The sequence below is a fragment of the Erythrolamprus reginae genome, chromosome 13 (assembly GCF_031021105.1).
Source record: "Erythrolamprus reginae isolate rEryReg1 chromosome 13, rEryReg1.hap1, whole genome shotgun sequence".
NCBI lineage: Eukaryota > Metazoa > Chordata > Lepidosauria > Squamata > Dipsadidae > Erythrolamprus > Erythrolamprus reginae.
The window spans coordinates 1,692,465-1,716,785 of NC_091962.1; the positions used below are offsets into that span (position 1 = coordinate 1,692,465).

The window sequence follows — 24,321 nt, forward strand, 5'->3', positions numbered from 1 at the left end:
TGTTCCCTAGATTGTCGCGCATTCTTTCCACAAATGGGGACTTTTTAAAAACGCCACAGGACGTGGGACAAATTGTTAAAAATCAGGTCAAATTGTTAAAAATCAGGCCAAAAGCAGGACATCTGGTCACCTTAAACCAGTGATGGCGACCCTTTTTTCCCTCGGTTGCCAAAAGACCGTAGACGCATGCTATTGTGTATGTGAGAGTGCCCATACCCATAACCTCAATGCCTGGGGAGGGCGAAAACAGCTTCTGCTACCTCCAGGAGGCCCTCTGGAGGCTGGAAATGGCCTGTTTCCCAACTTCTGGTGGGCCCAGTAGTAAGACAGTAGGACAGGCACATTAGGCACAAAAGTGCACTTATGCACACCCCTTACAGACCTCTTAGAAAAGGGGAGAGGTCAATTGTAGATAATGTAAGGTTGAAGATTTTGGGGTTGGGGGAAGCAACAACAGAGTCAGGTAATGAGTTCCAGGCGTTGACCACTCTTGCTGAAATCGTATTTTCTGCAGTCCAGTTTGGAGCAGTTTACATTCAGTTTGTATCTATTACGTGCTCTTGTGTTGTTGCTATTAAAGGTGAAGTAGTCACTGACAGGGAGTACATTATGACATGCTTGGAGACGACGTAGTTGTTAATTTTCTAGATTTAGTATTTGAAGTCTGGAGGAGTAGGGTAATTTGTTACGTGAGGAGGAGTGAGGGACACTTCTTGTGAAGTATTTCTGGACTCCTTCGATTGTATTAATATCTGATATGCAGTGTGGATTCCACACAGGGTAGCTATATTCTAGAATAGGTCTGACTAATGTTTTGTATGCTCTTGTTAATATATCAGTGTTTCTAGAGAAGAAACTACGTAAGATCAGGATTACAATTCTTAATGCTTTTTTGGCAATGCTGTTACAGTGGGCTCTAGCACCTAGGTCATTGGAAATGAGTACTCCAAGGTCTTTGACTGAGTGAGGGTCCGCTGTTAGTTAAGTTTTACCAAGTATGTATTTAGTATTCTGATTCTTTTTACCAATGTGTAGGACAGAGCATTTGTTGGTAGTGATTTGAAGTTGCCGGTTGGTAGACCATTCAGCTACATGGTCAAGGTCCTTTTGAAGGGTAGAAGTATTGTCAGTAGTATTAAATAGTTTAACATCATCAGCAAAAGGAACACAATTGTTTGTCATGTTGTCACAGAGATCGTTTATGTAGAGTATAAAGAGAGTAGGTCCTAAAACACTGCCTTGTGGGACACCACTGTTAACTGGAGCAGGATTAGATAGGGCATTACCTATTTTGACCACTTGTTGTCTGTTGGACAGGAACGCTGAAATCCAATCATGCAGAGATCCAGAGATGCCATAGGATTTTAGTTTCAGAAGAAGTTTGTTATGAACTACTGAGTCAAAGGCTTTACAAAAGTCTATATAGATTGCATCTATTGATCTACCCTGATCAAGTTGGGTAGTCCATATGTTTTTACAGTGTAAGAGTTGTAGGTTGCAGGATAATTTTTTCTCATGTTTCACCCTTCCCAGGCTCCAAAGGCTTCCCTGGAGCCAGGGGAGGGTAAAAATGCCCCACCATCCCCTTCAGAGCCTCTGTGCAAGCCAAAAATCAGCTGGCTGGCACACACATGTGTGCCAGCAGATATGGCTCCGCATGCCACCTGTGGCACCTGTGCTATAGTTTGCCATCACTGCCTTAAACCATCACTGGTATATTCGCTCTTGCTTTAGCAGGGAGTTGGACTAGATGGCTCTCTTACAACTCTATTCTGATTGATTGATTGATTGACAAGGCTCGAGCCAGGAGAGCTTAGCTGTCATTCATGCACAGAGTCCAGCTGGGCCACTTTGGGCCACTCCTTTTTTTGTCCCTTCTAGGAAGCCCCTTCTGAAAATACCTGGCCATGGAAACTGCAAGGACATTCAATGCAACTCTCCAGAGTCAACGGCGTGTTCACCGCCACAAATTGAAAACACGAGCTCTCCAACGTTCAATTCAGGGGTGGATTTCCATTAAGAACATAAGAACCCAAGAAGAGCCCTGCTGAATCAGGCCAAAGCCCATCGAGTCCAGCATTCTGTGTCCCACAGTGGCCCCCCAATTGTCCTTGGGGATCTTGAGCAGAAAGAGAAGGCAAGACCCTCCCTTTCCCCTCGACCCCCAACAAATGGTACTCAAGGGAATCCTGCCTGCTTCAACCAACATAGAGGCGGCATATGGACATCCCTTTCAATAACCACCGATACACTTGGCATCCATGAATCTGTCTAATCCTGCCTTGAAGCTATCAAGGCTGACAGCTGTCACGACCTCTTCTGGAGAAGTGAATTCCATCAACCAAGGACCCTCTGGGTGAAGAAATATTTCCCTTGATTTGTCCTCACTTCCTTACCTATCAGCTTTAGGGAGTGCCCCCTCGTCCTAGTGTATTGTGTGATAGAGAAAATAATATTATTCTACCCACCTTTTCTATCCCATGCGTGATTTTATACACTTCGATCAAGTCGCCCCTTCAACACTGTCTTTCAAGGCTGAAGAGACCAAGGTGTTGCAACCTGGTTTCATAAGGGAGGTGGCTCCATTTCCTTGATCATTCTTGTTGCTCTTTTTTGCACCTTTGTGCATTACCGCCACTAGTGATGTGCAGCTTCAGTTATTTATTTATTTATTGTTAGAGTTGAAAGGGACCATGAAGGTCATCGAGTTCAACTCCCTGCCCAAGCAGGAACCCTATAGCACAGTGATTTCCAACCTTTTTTGAGCCGCGGCACATTTTTTACATTTACGAAACCCTGGGGCACATTGAGTAGGGGGGGGGGGCGCTAAAAAAGTTTGGACAAAAAATTCTCTCTCTCTCTTCCTCCCCTTCACTCTATTTCTTCCTCCCTCCATCTTTCTCTCCCTTCCTCTTTCTCTCTCTCTCTCCATCCCTCTTTCTTTCTCTTCCTTCCTCTCTTTTTTGCTCTCTTTCTCTCTCCCTCCCTACCTCCCTCTATGTCTTTCTCTCTCTCTCCTCCCCTCCCTCTTTCTCTCTCTCTCTTGCTTTCTCTCTCTCTTTCTTTCTCTCTTTCTTTCTTTCTCTCTGAGTTTCGCGGCACACCTCACCATGTCTCGCGGCACACTGGTTGAAAAACACTGCTATAGCACACCAGTCAAGTGGCAGTCCAATCTTCTCTTAAAAATCTCCAGAGTGTTGGAGTTCACGACGTCCGCTGGTAGGTTGTTCCATTGGTTGATCGCTCTGACCGTCAGGAAGTTCCTCCTCATCTCCATGTTGAATCTCTCCTTGGTCAGCTTCCAGCCGCTGTTCCTCGTCCGGCCCTCTGGTGTCCCCAGCGTGTTTTTTCTTCTGCGCAAGCAGTGTGTCATCTGGGTACAAATATTTCCATGCTACACCCTTTCACAAATTATATACATTGAACGATTATACCTTGTGGAACTCTTCCCTTCTTTCATAACATATCTTCCAACAAAAATACGAGAAGAACATTAAACATGATTATTCTCATCATACACATGTTATATCTGTTGCCATCTTTATTCTTATCTCTATCCTAATATGTTTTCTATTCTTCTTGTTGCCTTTTTCCTTTATTTCAGTGGTTCTCAACCTGGGGGTCGGGACCCCTTTGGGGGTCGAATGGCCATTTCGCCTGAGACCCTGGGAAAAGACAAATTTCCCTGGCATTAGGAACTGAAGCTTCTATTCTGGCATCTTGGAACATATTTTTACAATCCGACCGATCAGGCGTTTACAGCATCTCTCTGACCTTCCTGCCAATCAGCTCAAAGCTCTGTTGGGAGAATTTGCGCTAGACTTATGGTTGGGGGTCACTACAACACGAGGAACTGTATTAAGGGGTCGCGGCCTTAGAAAGGTTGAGAACCACTGCTTTGTTTCCAATTTCCTTTTTTATTGTCTAACCATTGGTACAATGCTTCCCATATCATATTTATAATCAATTTCTTCTTTCTCCTTAATTGTGAATGTTAGTCTATTCATTTCTGCACATTCCAATATTTTTCCGATCACTTTCTCTTCATTTGGAATCTCTTCACTTTTCCTATGCTATGCAAATTCTTAGCTGCTGTTAATACCCGAATAATTAAATATATATTTTCTTTGTTATAAGTTATAAGTTTCAGGCAAGACTCCCAGCAAAAATATTTCTGGTTTAAATTCACTGCATTGCTTTATCGTCTTTTCCAACCATCTCTTTATTTTTGTCTAATACTTCTTTGCTTCTCCACATGTCCAGGTAATAATAATAATAATAATAATAATAATAATAATAATAATAACAACAACAACAACAACAACAACAGAGTTGGAAGGGACCTTGGAGGTCTTCTAGCCAAACCCCCTGCTTAGGCAGGAAACCCTACACTACTTCAGACAGATGGTTATCCAACATCTGCTTAAAAACTTCCAGTGTTGAGGCATTCACAACTTCTGGAAGCAAGCTGTTCCATGGATTAATCGTACTGACTGTCAGGAAATTTCTCCTTAGTTCTAAGTTGCTTCTCTCCTTGTTTAGTTTCCACCCATTGCTTCTTGTTCTGCCCTCAGGTGTTTTGGAGAATAGCTTGACTCCTTCCTCTTTGTGGCAAACCCTGAGATATTGGAAGACTGGTCCTTCTTTTCATTAAACTACCCATTCCCATTTCCTGCAACCATTCTTCATATGTTTTAGCCTCCAGCCCCCTAATCCTCTTTGTCGCTCTTCTCTGCACTCTTTCTAGAGTCTCAACATCCTTTTTGCATCGTGGTGACCAAAACTGGATGCAGTATTCCAAGTGTGGCCTTACCAAGGCCTTATAAAGTGGTATTAACATTTCATGTGATCTTCATTCTATCCCTTTGTTAATGCAGCCTAGAACTGTGTTGGGTTTTTTGGTAGCTGCTGCACACGGCTGGCTCATATTTAAATGGTTGTCCACTAGGACTCCAGGATCCCTCTCCCAGTTACTACTGTTGAAGTATCTGGTGGCACTTTCAACATTAACTGATTGGTCTTTCAACATCTTGGCCAACCTCACAGGTAGAAGGTGCCACTGTTATTTTTGTTTCCTGTTTTTCTGTGCGTGCTCTGAGCCACCCCGAGTCCTCGGAGAGGGGCGGCAGACAAATCCAATTAAATCTAAATCTAAAAAAAAAATTCAGGTAGCGCATTATAGTGCGTACTTTGCCCTTGGAGGGAAACGGAATGAGGACGCTCATTTCTGAACATCCCCACAATGCCAGTCGATGACCTCCTGACCCCTGGCGCTGTTCATTCTCTTCCGCTGGCTTCCCGCTACATGATAGTCATACCAATTTCCCCCGCGAACATTCCCCATGAGATCTATATGCCTTGTAACCTTACTTTTTGGATAACCCTTGGAAATTCCACCCAATGCTTCTTGTTCTACCCTCAGGTGTTTTGGATAAGAGGTTGACTCCTTCTTCTTTGGGGCAACTCCTGAGATATTGGAAGACTGCTATCGTGTCTAAGCACTATTGCTAAGTCATATAAGTCTAACCACTATTTGCTAAGTGCGATGTGGTTTAGCTTCCAGATTCTTTGTCAACACACACACACACAAATTGAAAACATCGCCTCTCCATCATTCGTTCTGCAGCTGCATCCTTCATCCAGTCTAATAAATGACACTCGGACCCGAAATCTGAAAAAAGAGGCAACACAGGTGGTTCTGTGCAATTTAGGGCAATTTTTATTCTCCTATTTCAGAACAAAGGCAGAGCTATGGGGGTTTGGGGACAGGAGTACGATGGGTCTGCAAGTGGGGATGAACGCTGGTGGCATCTAAGTGATTACGTGGTTCTTACGGAAGGCAGGGGTTTCTCCCCTTCCAGAGCGGAGCATCAGAATCCAGGACTTTTGAAAGGTTTGTATAATTTAACCTTGGGGATGGTGGAACATTTCTGGCTGACAACGGCTTCCTTTCCGGTCCTCACGTCGATGAAAATACAGAAGGTACAGTTGCGTTTCTAAAGACACCAAAGAAAGCAAACAGTTAGATCTAGACAACTTAGAACTACGTCGCCTAAAACACGATCTAAGTATGTGCATAAGTGCACCAGTGTGCCTTCCGTCCCCTGTCCAATTGTCTCTCCTTATCTCATTTATCTTTTCTTCCTTTCAAATATGATCACCTATACTTTTATATCTTTTCTTCTATCCTTTTCTTTATTTATATTATTACATATCTTTCTCTTCAATGTATATTATGTATTGGACAAAATAAAGAAGTAAGTAAGTAAGTAAGTAAGTAAGTAAGTGAGTGAGTGAGTGAGTGAGTGAGTGAGTGAGTGAGTGAGTGAGTGAGTGAATGAATGAATGAATGAATGAATGAATAAGATCATATGCTGCAACGTTCTACCTGTCAATGACTACTTCAGCTTCAACCGCAACAACACAAGAGCACGCAACAGATTCAAACTTAATGTTAACCGCTCCAAACTTGACTGTAAAAAAATATGGCTTCAGCAACCGAGTTGTCGAAGCATGGAACTCATTACTGGACTCAGTAGTGTCAACTCCTAACCCCCAACATTTCTCCCTTAGACTATCCACGATTGACCTCTCCAGGTTCCTAAGAGGTCAGTAAGGGGCGTGCATAAGTGCACCAGTGTGCCTTCCGTCCCCTGTCCAATTGTCTCTCCTTTATCTCATATATCTTTCCTTCCTTCCATATATATTCTCCTATACTTTTATATCTTTTCTTCTATCCTTTTCTTTATTTATATTACTACATATCTATTCTCTTCAATGTGTATTATGTATTGGACAAAAGAATAACTAACTAACTAACTAACTAACTAAATTAATTAATTAATTAATTAATTAATAACTTAATAACTTAATAACTTAATAACTAACTTAATAACTTAATAACTAACTTAATAACTTAATAACTAACTTAATAACTTAATAACTTAATAACTTAATAACTTAATAACTTAATAACTTAATAACTTAATAACTTAATAACTTAATAACTTAATAACTTAATAACTTAATAAATTAATAAATTAATAAATTAATAAATTAATAAATTAATAAATTAATAAATTAATAAATTAATAAATTAATAAATTAATAAATGGGAAGGGGGTATCTGATAAGATATTGATATTGAGCTTTTGGATAAAGGAAGTTCCAGAGAAGAGCTGGACTGGCTTCAATCGACACAATCAGATCCCTGGGAGATTTATCGGTAAGTGCTAAATGGGCACTATGCAGCAAAGGCTGCCCGGTTAGGGCATTGAGACAGCCCGGCCTAGCGGTGAAGGCTCCAAGGTAGGAAGCAGGAGACTGGGAGTTCTAGTCCCACCTTTGACATGAAAGTCAACTGCGTGGCTTTGGACCAATCACCAGGAGACAGTGAGTTCTGGTTCCGCCTTAGCCATGAAAGCCAGCTGGGTGATATTGGGCCAATCCCCAGGAGATTGTAAATTCTAGTCTTGCCTTATGAATGAAAGCTGACTGGGTGACTTTGGGCCATTCGCTAGGAGACGGTGAGTTCTACCTCCATTTTAGGCATGAAATCGAAGCGACTCTGGCCCTTTTGCCAGGAGACAGTGAGTTCTAGTCCCATTTTATACATGAAAGCTAAGTGACTTTGAGTCAATCACCAGGAGATGGTGAGTTCTAGTCCCATGTTAGGCAAGAAAGCGACGTGACTTTGGACCAATCGTCAGGAGATGGTGAGTTCTAGTCCCATTTTAGGTACAAAAGCTAAGTGACTTTGGGCCATTCTCCAGGAAACGATGAGTTCTAGTCCCGCCTTAGCTATGAAAGCCAGCTGGGTGACTTTGGGCCAGTCACTCTCTCTCGACCCAACCCACCTTGCAGGGTGGTTGTTGTGGGAACAATAGGAATGTGTGTTGGGTATGTTCGCTGCCTTGAATAAGAAAGACAAGATACAAATGATGTTACGCCACAAAACCCAGCTACTCTGGTTAAGATTTCCCTGATAGTTGGAGATTCCAGAGAGTTTTTGCTAAGGAAGCTCATGTCGTTATTATTTATGATACGCCACCCATCTCAGAGATAAGGAAAATTTTGTGGGTTTTGTGAGCTGGGCACCTACTTAAATGTACAAAAAGGGCAAAGCCCGATCGCCGAGCCTTAATTCAACCATCCCGATTTGAAACCGATCATCGCATGATGGATTGTTTCAAGATTCGAACTCGCAACCGTTATTACCTCCTGTTTCAATGGCGGTGGTAGCTGGCAATCCTTCTTCTCCAGGGGGGCTTTGGAATTTTCCACGCCAGTCTCTTCTTGCTCTTTGGTTTTGGTGCAGTTGGTCTTGCCCAAAAGCACGTTGATGTAGACCATGACGCCGATGGCTTTCTGGTTTCGGAGAAGAAGAAGAAGAAGAAGAAGAAGAAGAAGAAGAAGAAGAAGGAATCGCATTTTAGAAATGTCAATTTGGATCGCTGTTGTGGTTAGCTCTGGCCCAGCTCCTGCCCCAAGGACTGCGGATGTGGGGGAGACATCCACATGCTGCAGGCCTGTTTTGCCCCCGGTGGAATCTGCTGATGAAGGCTCCTCTGACCAAGAAGACATGAGTGACAGGGAGGAGGAGAGTGTGGCAGACAGCTCAGAAGGAGATCAATTATCTAGCTCCTCCTTGGATTCAGAACAAGAGTTAATGATACAGCCACGCATGCGGAGAGCGATGCATAGGCAGCAACAACTGAGAGATTATTATCAAAGAAAATGAGGCCACCTGTGGTTGGGTGGGGCTCTGGTAATTAGTGAGGCTGCTATAAAGAGCAGCCTGTGGGTTTGGCCATTGTGGAGGATTATCTGATTGTTGTGTTTCGTGACTGCTTTGCTGACTTTGACCTTTTGTGTGCTGATTTTTCCCCGCTTTGAAACTTAACCAGAGCAAAGTGTGTTTCACTTTGTGGAAGAAGAAGGACTGTGAATTGCCTCACAGCTGCAAGCTAAGTATCACAGAACTGATAAGGGACTTGTACAAATTACCAGTTTGTTTGGAGAGGAGTGCTCTTTGCTATACAAAAAGAGGGCTTAGTTTAAGTGAATTTTCATTATAAAGAACATTGTTTTGAATTTTCAAACGTCTGTCTGTCTGAAATTTGTACCTGTGAATTTTTGGAAGGATTCTACCAGAGAGTCCGACAGAACAGATCGCTGCGTCTTTCCCTCGCCCTGACAAATCCCAGGGAGATTTTGAACTGGGCTGGGATGAGTTCAGTCCAAACCCCTTCACTTTTAAGGATTCAATTAAATTTTAAAAACATGTAAGGGAGAGCCGCTTTGGAGCCTGTGCAGAGCGCCTTTTCAATTCCAGCCATCAGGGAAGTGGAGTTTGTACGATATAGGCAGACACATAGAAAAGAAGCAGATTTTGATGGGGAGTAGAAAAAGAAAAGAATAAATAGGCTTTATTATAAAAATGATGAGGGGTGGGGGGAAGGCTGCAGAGGCACCAGGCTAGAAACTAAGAGGGTGGGAGTTCTAGCCTTAGGCGTGAAAGTTGGCTGGGTGTCTTTGTATCAGTCGCCAGGAGACTGGGAGTTCTAGTCCTGCCTTAGGTGTGAAAGCTGGCTGGTGTTTTGGGCCAGTCGCTAGGAAATTGGGAGTTCTAGTCCTGCCTTAGACGTGAAAGTTGGCTGGGTGACTTTGTATCAGTCGCCAGGAGACTGGGAGTTCTAGTCCTGCCTTAGGTGTGAAAGTTGGCTGGGTGACTTTGTATCAGTCGCAGGAGACTGGGAGTTCTAGTCCTGCATTAGGTGTGAAAGTTGGCTGAGTGACTTTGTATCAGTCACCAGGAGACTGGGAGTTCTACTCCTGCCTTAGGTGTGAAAGCTGGCTGGTGTTTTGGGCCAATCGCTAGGAAATTGGGAGTTCTAGTCCTGCCTTAGACGTGAAAGTTGGCTGGGTGACTTTGTATCAGTCGCCAGGATACTGGGAGTTCTAGTCCTGCCTTAGGTGTGAAAGTTGGCTGAGTGACTTTGTATCAGTCACCAGGAGACTGGGAGTTCTAGTCCTGCCTTAGGCGTGAAAGTTGGCTGAGTGACTTTGTATCAGTCGCCAGGAGGTGGGAGCTCTAGTCCTGCCTTAGGCGTGAAAGTTGGCTGGGTGTCTTTGTATCAGTTGCCAGGAGACTGGGAGTTCTACTCCTGCCTTAGGTGTGAAAGCTGGCTGGTGTTTTGGGCCAATCGCTAGGAAATTGGGAGTTCTAGTCCTGCCTTAGACGTGAAAGTTGGCTGGGTGACTTTGTATCAGTTGCCAGGAGACTGGGAGATCTAGTCCTGCCTTAGGTGTGAAAGTTGGCTGGATGTCTTTGTATCAGTCACCAGGAGACTGGGAGTTCTAGTCCTGCCTTAGGCGTGAAAGTTGGCTGGGGTGTCTTTGTATCAGTCGCCAGGAGACTGGGAGTTCTAGTCCTGCCTTAGGTGTGAAAGTTGGCTGGGTGACTTTGGATCAGTCGCCAGGAGGTGGGAGTTCTAGTCCTGCCCTAGGTGTGAAAGTTGGCTGGTGTTTTGGACCAATCGTCAGGGAATTGGGAGTTCTAGTCCTGCCTTAGGCGTGAAAGTTGGCTGGGTTGTGAGCAAAATAGGAGGAGGACTAGAATGTTTGCCGACTTAAGTTATTTATAAAAGTAATTAAGGTAGGATTAAATCAATAAATAAGAGAATAAAACAAAGCAGAGTTTTCCTGGCTATGGTGTCCATTTATTTCATTCAACTGATACCTTGCCTTTCCTCACGGAGTTCATTTGTTCCTTGGGAGCAACCTTGAGTTCCTCCTCACACAACCACCAGCGAGGTAGGCTGAGCTCAGCTGAGCAAAGCTGAGCTTCTACGTTAAGGAAGGGAGACTTGAACTAGCCTCCTCCTTACGCCACTCTTCCCACCCCCACCCCCACGTCCCTCCCGGTTGGGAAACTGGGGTCCTTCCTGGCTTGGTTAAGCAACAAACAAACCAAGGTTTAAAACTAACCAAGCTGTGCAAAGGCAGCCCTCAATTTCCTGGGTTAGTCACAGGAGGTAATAATAATAATAATAATAATAATAATAATAATAATAATTATTATTATTATTATTATTATTATTATTAAACCAATAGGGAGACTTTTCAGAATGGGGCTAATTTAATGGTTAAAATATCCATTAAATCAGCCCCATTCTGAAAAGTCTCCCTATTGGTTTAATAATAATAATAATAATAATAATAATAATAATAATAATAATAATACCACCAACAACCACAACAATAACAAGAACAACAGAGTTGGAAGGGACTTTGGAGGTCTTCTAGTCCAGCCCCCTGCTCAAGGAGGAGACTTTATACCGTTACAAAAAAAATTGCTGTCCAATCTTCTTACAAACTTCCAGTGTTGGAACATTCACAACTTCTGGTGGCAAGCTGTTCCACTGGTTAAATGTTCTAACGTGTCAGAAAACTTCTCCTTAGTTCTAAGTTGCTTCTCTCCTTGTTTAATTTCCACCCATTGCTTCTTGTCCTACTTTCAGGTGCTTTGGAGAATAGCCTGACTCCTTTGTGGCGACCCCTGAGATATTGGAAAGATGCTATCATGGCTCCCCTGGTCCTTCTTTTCATTAAACTAGACATGCCCAGTTCCTATGACCTTTCTTCATATGTTTTAGCCTCTAAACCTCTAGCCCTCTTTGTTGCTCTTCTCTGCACTCTTTCTAGAGTCTCAACATCCTTTTTGCATCGTGGTGACCAAAACTGGATGCCGTGTTCCAAGGGTGGCCTTACCAAGGCCTTATAAAGTGGTATTAACACTTCACGTGATCTTGATTCTATCCCTCTGTTGATGCAGCCTAGAACTGTGTTGGCTTTTTTTGGCAGCCGCTACACACGGCTGGCTCATATTTAATTTATTTAAGTTTACCTGTCACCTCTTGATATCTGGGGAAACTGAGGCATGAGTTCCTAAGTCACCTATCCAAAGCCAACAATTCTCTTTCTTTCATGCAAATTGAAATTTGGGGAAGGCAGCAGATTGGAGCCACACCTTCAAAGTTGCCCCCTCTGGGTATGATGGTCCTGGGTTGGGGATAATGGGGGTTGTGGTCTCATCTTTCCCGGAGGAGGCGCCAAGGCAGGAAGCAGAGATGGTAGAGTTGGGATGCTCCAGCCACTTTAACACTAAGATTTTTAAATTTATTTATTTATTTGTTTGTTTGTTTGTTTATTATTTATTAGATTTGTATGCTGCCCCTCTCCGTAGACTCGGGGCGGCTAACAACAATAATAAAACAGCATATAACAAATCTAATATTTAAAATAACTAAAAACCCTTATTAAAAAACCAAACATACACACAAACATACCATGCATAAATTGTATAGGCCTGGGGGGAAAGGAATATCTCAATTCCCCCATGCCTGACAACAGAGGTGAGTTTTAAGGAGCTTACGAAAGGCGAGGAAGGTGGAGGCAATTCTGATCTCTGGGGGGAGCTGGTTCCAGAGGGTCGGGGCCGCCACAGAGAAGGCTCTTCCCCTGGGTCCCGCCAAACGACTAAACAATGTCGTCTGGCGGGACCCAGGGAAAGAGCCTTCTCTGTGGCGGCCCCAACCCTCTGGAATCAGCTCCCTCCAGAGATCAGAATTGCCCCCACCCTCCTTGCCTTTCGTAAACTCCTTAAAACCCACCTCTGTCGTCAAGCGTGGGGGAACTGAGACACTTCCCCCTGCCTGTGTAGTTTTTGTGCATGATATGACTGTATGTATGTTTTTTATATTGGGGTTCCTTGCTTTTTAGACTTTTAAAATGTACTATTGTTATTTTAGATTCTAATTATTAGATTTGTCATTATGTATTGTTTTTATCACTGTTGTGAGCCGCCCCGAGTCTACGGAGAGGGGCGGCATACAAATCTAAATAATAATAATAATAATAATAATAATAATAATAATAATAATAATAATAATAATAATCTACTAACCCAATCAGTCGCACGTAGGCAGATCTCAACCGAACAGGAGTGGGTTCCTCCTGGTTCGGACCAGATCACCCAAACCGTTAGCGATCCACTGGGGATGTAATTTTGGCGTCTGCCTGGGCCGATCTGTGTTCGCCACCATCTTTTTTTCCCCCCTGAATTTTCAGCCGATTTTGCTATGTTTGGAGGGCTTCACAGGGTGCTGTGCTTTGAAAAAAATTCTCCCGCCCACCCCCTGAATTTATACTCGGTTTTCTTTCTTCACTCAAAGCACAGCTGCGCTACGAGCTGAATCCACCTTCTGAGCATGTGCGGAAATGAAATTGTGGGAGATAGACACATGCGTGTGCATGACGCAAGCATGTGGAAAACATCACAGGATTGGGTGCAGGGTGTCCAGGGGCAAAACATTTTGAAATCCCCTGATATTTCCCTAACATTTCCCTGTAACTTGCGATCTAGTTAAGACACGGTCGTAGATGACATCATGCCAAACAGCTAAGCCGTGGAGAAATATTGTTGCCACAATTATGCTCATATCTGCTTGACTCTGCCAGGCAACACGATCCTTTTGGGTTTTTTACATGATTTTTCCCTGACTTTTAAATATTTTAATACGGTTCGTTTTTCCCCCTGATTTATTCTGGTTTTTTTCACGAATCCCCTGATAATTCCAATATTTCCTGAACTGCCAATTTCCCTGATAATTCCCTGATATCCCTGTTTTCCAGGTTTGCTGGACACCTGTGGGTGGCCTATAAGTCAATTAAAAATTAAATTAAATTAGATTAGATTAGATTAGATTAGATTGGATTGGATTGGATTGGATTGGATTGGATTGGATTAGATTAGATTAGATTAGATTAAATCTAATTTAAATTAGATTAAATCTAATTTAAATTAAATTAAATTAAATTAAATTAAATTAAATTAAATTAAATTAAATTAAATTAAATTAAATTAAATTAAATTAAATTAAATTAAATTAAATTAAATTAAATTAAATTAAATTAAATTAAATTAAATTAAATTAAATTAAATTAAATTAAATTAAATTAAATTAAATTAAATTAAATTAAATTAAATTAAATTAAATTAAATTAAATTAAATTAAATTAAATTAAATTAAAAATTAAATTAATCACAATGCGAAGCGGCAGCAAAGGTAAGCAGAACCCACCCCTGCAACCAAACCATTTGGCTTAAGGACTGTGCTGTGTTTAAATGTTATTTTCAGATTCTGGCCCTCCCTACCTCCCTCTATGTCTTTCTCTCTCCTTCTCTCCCTCTCTTTTTTTCTCTCTTTCTTTTTCTCCCTTTCTCTCTCTTGCTTTCTTTCTCTTGTTCTCTTTCTCTCTCTCTCTCGCTCTTTCTCTCTTGCTTTCTTTCTCTTTCTTTCTATCTCTCTTGCTTTCTTTCTCTCTCTGAGCTTCACGGCACACCTGACCATGTCTCACGGCACACTAGTGTGCCACGGCACACTGGTTGAAAAACACTGATCTAGTCTGCCCTTATACTATTTCTTGTATTTTATCTAACAATGGATATATGTTTATCCCAGGCATGTTTAAATTCAGTTACTGTGGATTTATCTACCATGTCTGCTGGAAGTTTGTTCCAAGGATCTACTACTCTTTCAGTAAAATAATATTTTCTCATGTTACTTTTGATCTTTCCCCCAACTAACTTCAGATTGTGTCCTCTTGTTCTTGTGTTCACTTTCCTATTAAAAACACTTCCCTCCTGAACCTTATTTAACCCTTTAACATATTTAAATGTTTCGATCATGTCCCCCCCCTTTCCCTTCTGTCCTCCAGACTATACAGATTGAGTTCATTAAGTCTTTCCTGATACGTTTTATGCTTAAGACCTTCCGCCATTCTTGTAGCCCGTCTTTGGACCCGTTCATTTTTGTCAATATCTTTTTGTAGGTGAGGTCTCCATAACTGAACACAGTATTGCAAATGGGGTCTCACCACCGCTCTATATAGCGGGAGCACAATCTCCCTCTTCCTGCTTGTTATACCTCTAGCTATGCAGCCAAGCATCCTACTTGCTTTCCCTACCGCCCGACCGCACTGTTCACCCATTTTGAGACTGTCGGAAATCACTAAATCCTTCTCTTCTGAAATATTTGCTAACACAGAACTGCCAATACAATACTCAGATTGAGGATTCCTTTTCCCCAAGTGCATTATTTTACATTTGGAAACATTAAGGTGAGAAGACCTCCACGGTCCCTTCCAACTCTGATATTATTATTATTATTATTATTATTATTATTATTATTATTATTATTATTATTATTATTATTAGAAACATAGAAATCTGACGGCAGAAAAAGACCTCATGGTCCATCTTATGCTATTTTCTGTATTTTATCTTACAATGGATATATGTTTATCCCAGGCATGTTTAAATTCAGTTACTGTGGATTTATCTACCACGTCTGCTGGAAGTTTGTTCCAAGGATCTACTACTCTTTCAGTAAAATAATATTTTCTCATTATTATTATTATTATTATTATTATTATTATTATTATATACATACTCAATGACGTATTCCTTCGTAAGTGCATACATGAAGGGGCCCTGGCTGGCCGAGGGGATTTCTGCTCACCTTGTACTCCAGATGACCATCCTCCAGGTGTTTGTAGTAGCTTCCCTCGCTTCCTCGGTTGACGTGGGCAATGGCTTGCGCCTTCCGGTGATGATACACAGGATCGAAGTCTTGAGCTGCTGCTCTAGCTAATATACTTTGTTCTCTTTCTGCCATGGACTTGTACATTTCTGTACTTGTTTCTTCCAAATCTCCCGGAAAGGGAAACATCTTTTTAGGGCGTTTTTTTTCAACGGGCTTCTTTTTGTCGGTCTCTTTTTTTTTTTCTTCTTCTACGTGGGAATGCCTCTTCTTGCCCGACTCTTTCTTTCCATGGGAATGCCTCTTCTTGCCCGACTCTTTCTTTCCATGGGAATGCCTCTTCTTGCCCGACTCTTCCTTTCCATGGGAATGCTTCTTTTCACAACACTCATCTTCGTGGTGGTGGCACCTCTCACAGCAACAACACTCGTCTTCGTGGTGGTGGTGGCACCTCTCACAGCAACAACACTCGTCTTCATGGTGGTGGTGGCACCTCTCACAGCAACACTCGTCTTCGTGGTGGTGGTGGCACCTCTCGCAACAACACTCGTCTTCATGGTGGTGGCACCTCTTCTCGCAACATTCCTCCATGGAATGATGCCTCTTTTCAGAGGGACTCTCCTCTTCGGAAGACTTCTCCTCTTCCTTGCAACATCTCCCGTCCGCGACAAACACGGCGAGCAGCAAAGCGCAGCTGAGAGCCAACTGTAAACCCAGCCAGGACCTTCTCATGGTGGCCAGGAGGTGCTGCAAGAAGCCAACGATCCTGGCTAGAGGACGGAGGCTGATATACTTCTCAGGAAGCCCTGCCCCTTGGTGGCTCTGCCCCCACCAGCTGGAAGAACCCGTCTCTTTTAAGTCAGGTCCGCCCTTGGGCAAAAACTGGGAGGGAGGAAGGAAAGAAGGGCTGAAGTCCATCCCACCGTTTCATTCTTCCTGGTGATTCCACTGGGGAGGTCAGGGCACCGTGGACGATGGCATAGTTCCCTCTAAGCTGAGCAGTGAGCCATTAAAAATCATCATCAACTCAGAGTTTTCCAAACCTGCCCAGAAGCCAAGAGGGAAAGAGTGAGAGGGAAGGAGAGAGAGAGGAAGAGAGGGAGAGAGAGAAACAGATAGAAAAAAGAGAGGAAGGAAAAGAGAAAGAAAAAGAATGGGAGTAAGGAAGAGAGAAAGAAAATCAAAATCTAGTTTGAAACTAGCTCAACTATTTAAGTGGCATTTAGATATTGATAGAGTTGCCCTATTATGAGCTCACTGTTATAGACACAGTACAGTATTTTATTTTGAAATTCTCGGAGGCAAAACAGGGTGGGTTTTTTATTTGTTTCTTTGTTTGTTTGTTTGTGTGTTTGTTTGTTTATTTATTATTTCTGTGCCGCTCAGACACTATACTTTTCTGCCCACACCAAAAAAAAATTAGAGGGAACACTGTACGAGGGCTTCTTCCTTCAACTCTACAGCAAATTTGTGCAGTGGCAATGCAGGAGGGCTGAACAACAATGTTTATCTATCTATCTATCTATCTATCTATCTATCTATCTATCTATCTATCTATCTATCTATCTATCTATCTATTAGGTTTGTATGCCGCCCCTCTCCGAAGACTCGGGGCGGCTAACAACAGTATAAAAAGACAATGTAAACAAATCTAATATTAAAAATAATCTAAAAAACCCCAATTTAAAGAACCACTCATACATACAAGCATACCATGTATAAATTCTATAAGCCTAGGGAGAAGGGAAAATTTCAATTCCCCCATGCCTGACAACAGAGGTGGGTTTTAAGGAGCTTGCGAAAGGCAAGGAGGGTAGGGGCAACTCTGATATCCGGGGGGGAGCTGGTTCCAGAGGGCCGGGGCCGCCACAGAGAAGGCTCTTCCCCTGGGTCCCGCCAAACGACATTGTTTAGTCGACGGGACCCGGAGAAGGCCAACTCTGTGGGACCTAACCGGTCGCTGGGACTCGTGCGGCAGATATTCTGGTCCGATGCCATGAATGTTGGAAGGGACCCCGGAGGTCTTCTAGTCCAACCCCCTGCACAAGCAGACAAGTGGCTGTCCTGCCTCTTCTTAAAAGCCTCCATTGTTGGAGCACCTGCAACTTCTGGGAAGAAGCCATTTCACTGGTTTGTCCTCACTGTCAGGAAATTCCTCCTTAGTTCTAAGTTGCTTCTCTCCTTGATTAGTTTCCATCCATTGCTTCTTGTGCTGACTTTTGATGTTTGGGGAAATAGGCTTGACCGTTCTCTTCTTTGTGGAAGTCCCTCAGGTATTAGAAGACTGCTGTCATGTCAACCCCTAGTCCTTCTTCTCACTGGACTAGACAGACGTCCAATTCCTGCAATGTTTTTTCGTATGGTTTAGCTTCCAGGCCCCCTACCCTCGATCCTCTCTGTTGCTCTTCTCTGCACTCTTTCCAGAATTTCAACAACTTTTTAACGTTGTGGTGACCAAACTGGGCGCAGTTTTCAAAGAGTGGCCTTACCGAGGCATTATAAAGAGGTATTCACATGATCTTGATTCTCTGCTGATGCAGCTTAGGATTGTGTTGGCTTTTGGCAGCCGTTCCCATTGAATGGATTATGAATAAAAATAAAGCTTCAATTTCATAGAAACATAGAAGATTGACAGCAGAAAAAGACCTCATGGTCCATCTAGTCTGCCCTTATACTATTTCCTGTATTTTATCTTACAATGGATCTATATTTATCCCAGGCATGTTTAAATTCAGTTCCTGTGGGTTTACCAACCACGTCTGCTGGAAGTTTGTTCCAAGGATCTGCTACTCTTTCAGTAAAATAATATTTTCTCACGTTGCTTCTGATCTTTCCCCCAACTCACCTCAGATTGTGCCCCCTTGTTCTTGTGTTCACTTTCCTATTAAAAACACTTCCCTCCTGAACTTTATTTAAACCTTTAACATATTTAAATGTTTCGATCATGTCCCCCCCTTTTCCTTCTGTCCTCCAGACTCTACAGATTGAGTTCATGAAGTCTTTCCTGATACGTTTTATGCTTAAGACCTTCCACCATTCTTGTAGCCCGTCTTTGGACCCGTTCAATTTTGTCAATATCTTTTTGTAGGTGAGGTCTCCAGAACTGAACACAGTATTCCAAATGGGGTCTCACCAGCGCTCTATATAGCGGGATCACAATCTCCCTCTTGCTGCTTGTTATACCTCTAGCTATGCAGCCAAGCATCCTACTTGCTTTTCTTACTGTCCGACCACACTGCTCACCCATTTTGAGACTGTCAGAAATCACTACCCCTAAATCCTTCTCTTCTGAAGTTTACCTTTATTTTCTCTATGAACCAAGAGGTGTCTGTTCACTACCCCAACTTTTGACATTTTGCGATGGGCAGGGCTGAGAGAGCGATGGGCCTAGCGGTGAAATCTACTTACCTTCTCTAGAAAAGTGAACACAAAAACAAGAGGGCACAATCTGAGGTTAGTTGGGGGAAAGATCAGAAGCAAGGTGAGGAAAATATTATTTTACTGAAAGAGTAGTAGATGCTTGGAACAAACGTCCAGCAGATGTGGTTGGTAAGTAACCGAATTTAAACATGCCTGGGATAAACATAGATCCATCCTAAGATAAAATACAGAAAATAGTATAAGGGCAGACTAGATGGACCACGAGGTCTTTTTCTGCCGTCAGTCTTCTATGTTTCTATGTTTCTATATTGATAAAATTGAACGGGTCCAAAGACGGGCTACAAAAATGGTGGAAGGTCTTAGGCATAAAACATATCAGGAAAGACTTCATGAACTCAATCTGTATAGTCTGGAGGACAGAAGGGAAAGGGGGGACATGATCGAAACATTTAAATATGTTAAAGGGTTAAGTAAGGTTCAGGAGGGAAGTGTTTTTAATAGGAAAGTGAACACAAGAACAAGGGGGCACAATCTGAGGTTAGTTGGGGGAAAGCTCAGAAGCAATGCATGAAATATTATTTTACTGAAAGAGTAGTAGATGCTTGGAACAAACGTCCAGCAGACATGGTTGGTAAATCCGCAGTAACTGAATTTAAACATGCCTGGGACAATATATATATATATATCCAAAGATAAAATACAGGAAATAGTATAAGGGCAGACTAGATGGACCATGAGGTCTTTTTCTGCTGTCAATCTTCTGTTTCTGTGTTTCTACCACTTCGGAAGTACGCAATATGCTACTGTTGTGTGCGTTTGACGTACAGGTGGGTGAATGGAGTCTCATGCTTCCACCAGTTCTCCGAACCACCGATGGCCGGCACTACCAGTACACCAAACCCGGCTGAACTGGTAGCATTTCACCCCTAGATGGACCCCAAGTGAGATGTTTGGCGGGACCCAGGGGAAGAGCCTTCTCTGTGGCGGCCCCGGCCCTCTGGAAGCAACTCCCCCCCAGAGATTAGAATAGCCCCCACCCTCCTTGCCTTTCGTAAGCTCCTCAAAACCCACCTCTGCCGTCAGACATGGGGGAACTGAGATATTCTCTCCCCCTAGGCTTCTACAATTTATGCATGGTATGTTTGTATGTATGATTGGTTTTATAACAAGGGTTTTTAGCTGTTTTAGTGTTGGATTTTTACATGCTGTTTTTATCACTGTGGTTAGCCGCCCCGAGTCCATGGAGAAGGGCGGCATACAAATCCAATAAATAAATAAATAAATAAATAAATAAATAAATAAATAAATAAATAAATAAATGTAGGGTTGAAATATCCATGTCTAAAATTTCACCTTAGATGCAGCTCCCTCCTGGACTCCATGGTCAATCTTGGAGCAATTTCTTTTTTTCTTTTTAAATTATTTTTGTATCGATTTTTTAAAAATATGAGACAAAACAAGAGGTACATCATTGAACATGTAAAGGAGCTACCATTGCTCCGCTAGGCATAGGAGACTTCCAATACAAAAAAGAATGACTATAATTAGATCAATACAGAAAGATAAAGCTGTTAATAACATATCTCTTAATATCTTTAATATGTTGTAAAATCTACCTATTTCAGCATTTTCGTTGTGTCAATTAATAAAACTAAAAACTTATCCATTCAATATCAGTATACAATATATCCAACCAAGTAAGTCTAACTTTTCTATAGATTATTTTTGTACCGTTAATAATCTTTATTAACATTCCACCAATTATATACTTTATCCCAAGTTTTATAATACTGTGCTCTCTTTCCATTTGATTATTTAACCTTCTCGTCATCATATCTAATTCTGCACATTCCATAATTTTCTTTAAAACTTCTTCATCTTTTGGAATTTCCTTTTCTTTCCATTTTTGCGCAAATGCAATTCTTGCCGCGACTAATTTCTTCCGTTCCCCTTTTCCAATAGGAGCCATGGTGGCGCAGTGGTCAGAGTGCAGTACTGCAAGCTGCTTCTGCTGACTGCTGGCTGGAGTTCACCGGTTCAAATCTCACCAGGCTCAAGGTTGACTCAGCCTTCCATCCTTCCGAGGTGGGTCAAATGAGGACCCAGATTGTTGAGGGGACAGTATGCTGACTTTGTAAACCGCTTAGAGAGGACTGTGAAGCACTGTGAAGCGGTATATAAGTCTAAGTGCGATTGGTATTGCTAATATCCCAATTTCCCATTCTGTGGGCCATAAAATGGATTGGGACTTCATGAAATGAACAGAAAATACTGCTGTTTAGTGATCTTCTCTGGAATGCTTTGAATCTTAGGGAACAGTTGGGCCCACAAAAGAAGGAAGGTAGAAAGGAAGAAGGAAGGAAGGAAGGAAGGAAGGAAGGAAGGAAGGAGGAAGGTGGGAAGGAAGGAAAGGAGGAAGGAAGGAACAAACAAACGAACGAAAGGAGGGAAGGAAGGAGGGAAGGAAAGAAAAAAGGAAGGAGGGAAGGAAGGAAAGAAGGGGGAGAGGAAGGAAGGAAGGAAAGAAGGAAGGAGGGAAGGAAAGAAGGAGGGAAGGAAGGAAAGAAGGAAGGAGGGAAGAAAGGAAGGAAGGAAGGAGGAAGGAACAAACGAACGAATGAAAGAAGGAGGGAAGGAAAGAAGGAGGGGGGAGGAAAGGAAGGAAAGAAAGAAGGAAGGAGGGAAGGAAGGAAGGAAAAAAGGAGGGAAGGAAGGAAGGACCAGAATATCTCCGAGACCGCCTTCTGCTGCACGAATCCCAGCGACCGGTTAGGTCCCACAGAGTTGGCCTTCTCCGGGTCCCGTCGACTAAACAATGTCGTATATCGGGACCCAGGGGAAGAGCCTTCTCTGTGGCGGCCCTGACCCTCTGGAACCAGCTCCCCCCCTGAGATTAGGATTGCCCCCACCCTCCTTGCCTTTCGCAAAACTTCTTAAAACTCACCTCTGCCGTCAGGCATGGGGGAATTGAGACATTTCCCCCTGGCTTATATAGTTTTAAATTAATGGGTTTTTAGATACTTTTTAAATATTAGATTTGTTTATTATATACTGTTTTATTATTGTTGTGAGCCGCCCCGAGTCTATGGAGAGGGGCGGCATACAAATCTAATAAATAAAGGAAGGAAGGAAGGAAGGAAGGAAGAAACGAAGGAAGGAAGAAACGAAGGAAGGAATGAAGGAAGAAACAAAGGAAGGAAGGAAGGAAGGAAGGAAGGAAGGAAGGAAGGAAGGAAGGAAGGAAGGGATTTATTTTCAAATTAGCTCAGGATTCTCTGTGCTGTGAAGTTCTTGGTATTCTCAAGCCATCCCTGATCTCTTCCAATTTGAGGCCAAATTCTTTTTCATCTTTACCTAATTGGAGATCCTGGGATCTGAATGTACCCGTGAAGGAGACGTTTGGACACTGAGGGAGCCACGGAATGATTACTGAAATCCTCCCAAAATCCTCCCTTCCCTTTGATCTCTTGAACGACAGTGGACCAGTTTTCTTGGTCACAATTCTCTACATCTTCTTTTTGGACTCACCTTGGAACTTTCTGCCCCCCTGATTTTGGGGGCTGCTGAGATTGCTGCTCACCTTTCCGTGGACAGGAGATATTATTTCTGGCAAGGAGATCCTTTCTCGGACCATTCATGGCCAGATCTGGCCAGAATACTTAGAAGTCATTGAAAGACCCAAAGTAAGAAGCAGCTTTAGAACATTTGTGTTTTTACAAAGGAGCCAAAGATAACAATAATAATAAAGATAGCCAACCCCAAACAATGAACAGGGGTCTTCATTTCTGAAAGACCCAATTCACCTGAGTTTGACTTGGCAAAGGTTTGTCCAGAGCAATTTTAAGCACATTAGAGATAACCAATGGACAAATATTCCAACCTGCCAAGAAAAATCTCCTGTGACCTGGAACAATATTGGAATTATTCTCTAAAAGGTTAATGTTCTCCATCTTTGGAGTGTGAAAAGACACCTGTAAAAATCCTTGCGTAATATGTCTATTCCAACACACACACAACAACACAAGAGCACACAACAGATTTAAACTTAATATTAACCGCTCCAAGCTTGACTGTAAAAAAATATGACTTCAGTAACCGAGTTGTCGAAGCGTGGGACTCATTACCGGACTCCGTAGTGTCATCCCCAAACCCCCAACACTTTACCTTTAGATTATCTACGGTTGACCTCTCCAGATTCCTAAGAGGTCAGTAAGGGGCGAGTACAAGTGCACTAGAGTGCCTTCCGTCCCCTGTCCTATTGCTCTCCTATATCTCCTATACCTTTCTTCTATTCCTATATCTCTTCTTCTATTCTTTCATTGATATGTTCTATTACTATATCTTCTTTTCTGTTATTTCTTAGATATATTTTACTATGAGTATTTCCTCTATATCCTTCATCATGTATTTTACTATGTGTGTATATATATATATACTCACTAAAACTCTCATTGTGTATTGGACAAAATAAAATAAAATAAATAAATAAATAAATAAATAAATAAAATAAAATAAAATAAAATAAAATCCTCGAACGATTGCTTTGGTTGCATCTAAAATCCTTAAATTGATCTGACCAAACCTGTCAAGCGAAGTTAACTTAGCTCTCTTGTGTATTGAATGACTATACACTGCTCAAAAAATAAAGGGAAAATTTAAACCAGTGTTTCCCAACCTTGGCAACTTGAAGATATCTGGACTTCAACTCCCAGAATTCCCCAGCCACTCTGGGAGTTGAAGTCCAAGTATCTTCAAGTTGCCAAGGTTGGGAAACATTGACTTAAACAACACAATGAAACTCCAAGTAAATCAAACTTCTGTGAAATCAAACTCTCCAATCAGGAGGCAACACTGATTGACGGTCCATTTCACCTGCTGCTGTGCACATTCAACTTTGTACGGAACAAAGTATTCAAGGAGAATATTTCATTCATTCAGATCTAGGATGTGTTCTTTGAGTGTTCCCTTGAATTTTATTTTTTTTAAGCAGTATATTTGCCTGTAGAAGGGAAAGCAGGTGACTGGACCAAAGCAAGGAAATTTCATGTCCAACCCAAGCCTTCTTTTAGCAGTGTGGCATTCGATTGCCCGGCCTGAGATGCCTTCACCGAATGAAAATTTCCCTGTCCCCTCCCTTCAAAGGAGGCAGGGCTGCCTGAACTTAGGAGGTGGAGCCAGTGAACCTATATCAGTCGGTGCCCCTACCCCTAGCCCGCCCATTGCTGCCCAAGGAGTTGTTGACTCCTTTTTCCTGAGGTTTGGCACCATGGGAGGGCTGTTGGCTGTTGGTCTTTGCTTGCTGCCTATTTGCCCAAAATATTTCTGCAGAGGACAT

The 24,321-nt window shown here is 42.4% G+C and overlaps 1 protein-coding gene across 1 annotated transcript; it reads right to left on the reverse strand.

Annotated features, from left to right (window-relative positions):
• Positions 1-5,870: 5,870 nt before the first annotated feature.
• LOC139175433 (uncharacterized) lies at positions 5,871-24,321 on the reverse strand. Its single transcript, XM_070766553.1, has 5 exons — positions 24,192-24,321; positions 19,014-19,018; positions 15,585-16,487; positions 8,218-8,367; positions 5,871-5,996 (listed from the first exon to the last, which is right to left on the reverse strand). Exons 1-5 carry the CDS (start codon positions 24,319-24,321, stop codon positions 5,871-5,873), a joined length of 1,314 nt encoding a protein of 437 aa, XP_070622654.1.

Bases quoted from the DNA above. Each gene is read 5' to 3' on its own strand.
- LOC139175433 (XM_070766553.1), bottom strand. From the start codon at position 24,321: ATGTCCTCTGCAGAAATATTTTGGGCAAATAGGCAGCAAGCAAAGACC. The intron at 8,368-15,584 runs GTGAGCAGAAAT...CTCCGAAACCAG, and splicing joins ATGGTCATCTGGAGTACAAG to AAAGCCATCGGCGTCATGGT. The intron at 5,997-8,217 runs GTAATAACGGTT...TGGTGTCTTTAG, and splicing joins CACCGCCATTGAAACAGGAG to AAACGCAACTGTACCTTCTG.